Here is a 1847-nt window from a genome sequence, read left to right as displayed (position 1 = left end):
AAATTGATGATGGGATATTTGTCATATTGACTTGAAAAGAAGATAAGATTTTCTAATAGCAATTGGCATGTCTAACGACTAGGGTCTAGACACATTGAATGCTGCTAATTGGGTACAGTAGCAGACACATCTAAAAGCAACTCAATTGTGTAAAGCTGTTGCGACATGACTAAGTTGGACTTATCATATCATTCATATGTGCTCATCGACTACTGTCTCTTAACCATGTGATTTTATTTTGACATTGACACTAATGCATGGTTCTAACAACTAGGTTGAATGAGCCGGTTTAAACGGATTAATTAAAAATCGATTAGTAAATTAGTTCCATTTAGAATAAAAATCGTTGTTAATAAATTAATTAAATATTAATAAATCAATCGATTTGATCCCATTTTTAAATAATTAATTGATTTAAAGTAATAAAATAATTTTTAAAAAAATATATATTTTACATATAAATACATTATTTTATTATATCTAATTTAATTTTAGTTAAACTTTTAATTCTACCAGTCCAATATGAGGTTCATATTTCACAGCATTTCTCCAATTATTTACAAGTGGTTATAGTAAGTAAATAATAAATAAATTGTGTACGCATGGACATGCAGGGCTTGTGTACACTTATTCTACAGGGATGAAACAACACTTATATGTTAACCAACCGGAGCTAGTGACAGAAATGAACAAGATTATGACTCTGGAGTTGGGTAAGCCTACTCACATAACAAAGAACCTTGCACCCCTTCTTGGCAATGGCATTTTAAGAGCCAATGGCCTTAGCTGGGCACATCAGAGAAAACTTGTTGCTGCTGAGTTCTTCATCGACAAAGTTAAGGTATGTAAATTAAACATCTTAACAATTACTCTATTTATTTCTTCAGCTTTTAGCTTTAGTGTTATTCAACTAGACTAAACTAATTGTATTGATAAAACAGCCAGGGAAAAAATATGCAAGTTGCCCTTTTAATTTCTATAGTCTATACAAATAAAGTAATATAATTAGCAGAATAATGAAGGCACTGGTGGGTACAAAATTGAAATGTTGTGAAGGAAAACGTGGTAGGGACATTATTGAACATGAATATAATCTGAAAATGAAAATGAAATAATGATGGCAGGGTATGGTGGGCCTGATGATAGAGTCAGCGCAACCGTTACTAACAAAGTGGGAGAAACTTATTGAGGAAGAAGAAGCCATTGCTGAAGTTGAGGTTGATGGAGATTTGAGAAGCTTAGCAGCTGATGTTATTTCAAGGGTTTGTTTTGGTCATTCTTATTCCAAGGGGAAGCAAGTTTTTTCTAAACTTAGATTTATGCAGAAGACTATGTCCAAGCATGGAACCTTCCTTTTTGGCATCAAAGGTTTCTGGTACGTCAAACTCCAAGAACTTGATCAACTTATATTAAATTAAATAACATTTTTTCCTAAATTAGACATAAGTGGTAGCATGTGTTACGAAATTCGTATGAATTGTATTCTGGAAGTGATTAACAAGTAATAGCAGGGACAAATTAAATTTCGGGAGAAAGAAGGAAAACAAGGTTAGCATGAAGGAGATGGAGACAGAGATAGAATCATTGATTTGGGAATTAGTGGAGGAACGCAAACGAGAATGCTCGGAGAAATCAAATTTAGAAAAAGATTTGATGCAGTTACTATTAGAAGCAGCAGCAATAGATGAAGGTTTACCCAAGAACTTTGGGAAGCAATTCATTGTGGATAATTGCAAGAACATATATTTTGCTGGCCATGAAACCATTGCTATCACAGCTTCTTGGTGTTTGATGCTTCTTGCTAAGTACCCGGACTGGCAAACTCGTATTCGGGATGAGGTCGTTGA

General features: G+C 33.6%; 1 protein-coding gene across 1 annotated transcript in view; it reads left to right on the top strand.

Annotated features, from left to right (window-relative positions):
- LOC107620814 (cytochrome P450 714A1) overlaps positions 586-1847 on the top strand; it is a gene marked incomplete in the record, with an annotated part of 2157 nt that continues 895 nt past the window's right edge. The window contains 3 exon segments of the mRNA XM_021113249.1: positions 586-841; positions 1125-1375; positions 1509-1847. Of these exon segments, the coding sequence (XP_020968908.1) occupies positions 641-841; positions 1125-1375; positions 1509-1847 (791 nt within the window).

Source organism: Arachis ipaensis, chromosome B10 (assembly GCF_000816755.2).
Source record: "Arachis ipaensis cultivar K30076 chromosome B10, Araip1.1, whole genome shotgun sequence".
In the NCBI taxonomy this organism is placed as follows: domain Eukaryota; kingdom Viridiplantae; phylum Streptophyta; class Magnoliopsida; order Fabales; family Fabaceae; genus Arachis; species Arachis ipaensis.
Note: the sequence above shows the minus strand (reverse complement) of the source record. Positions and strands in the feature narration are given on the sequence as shown.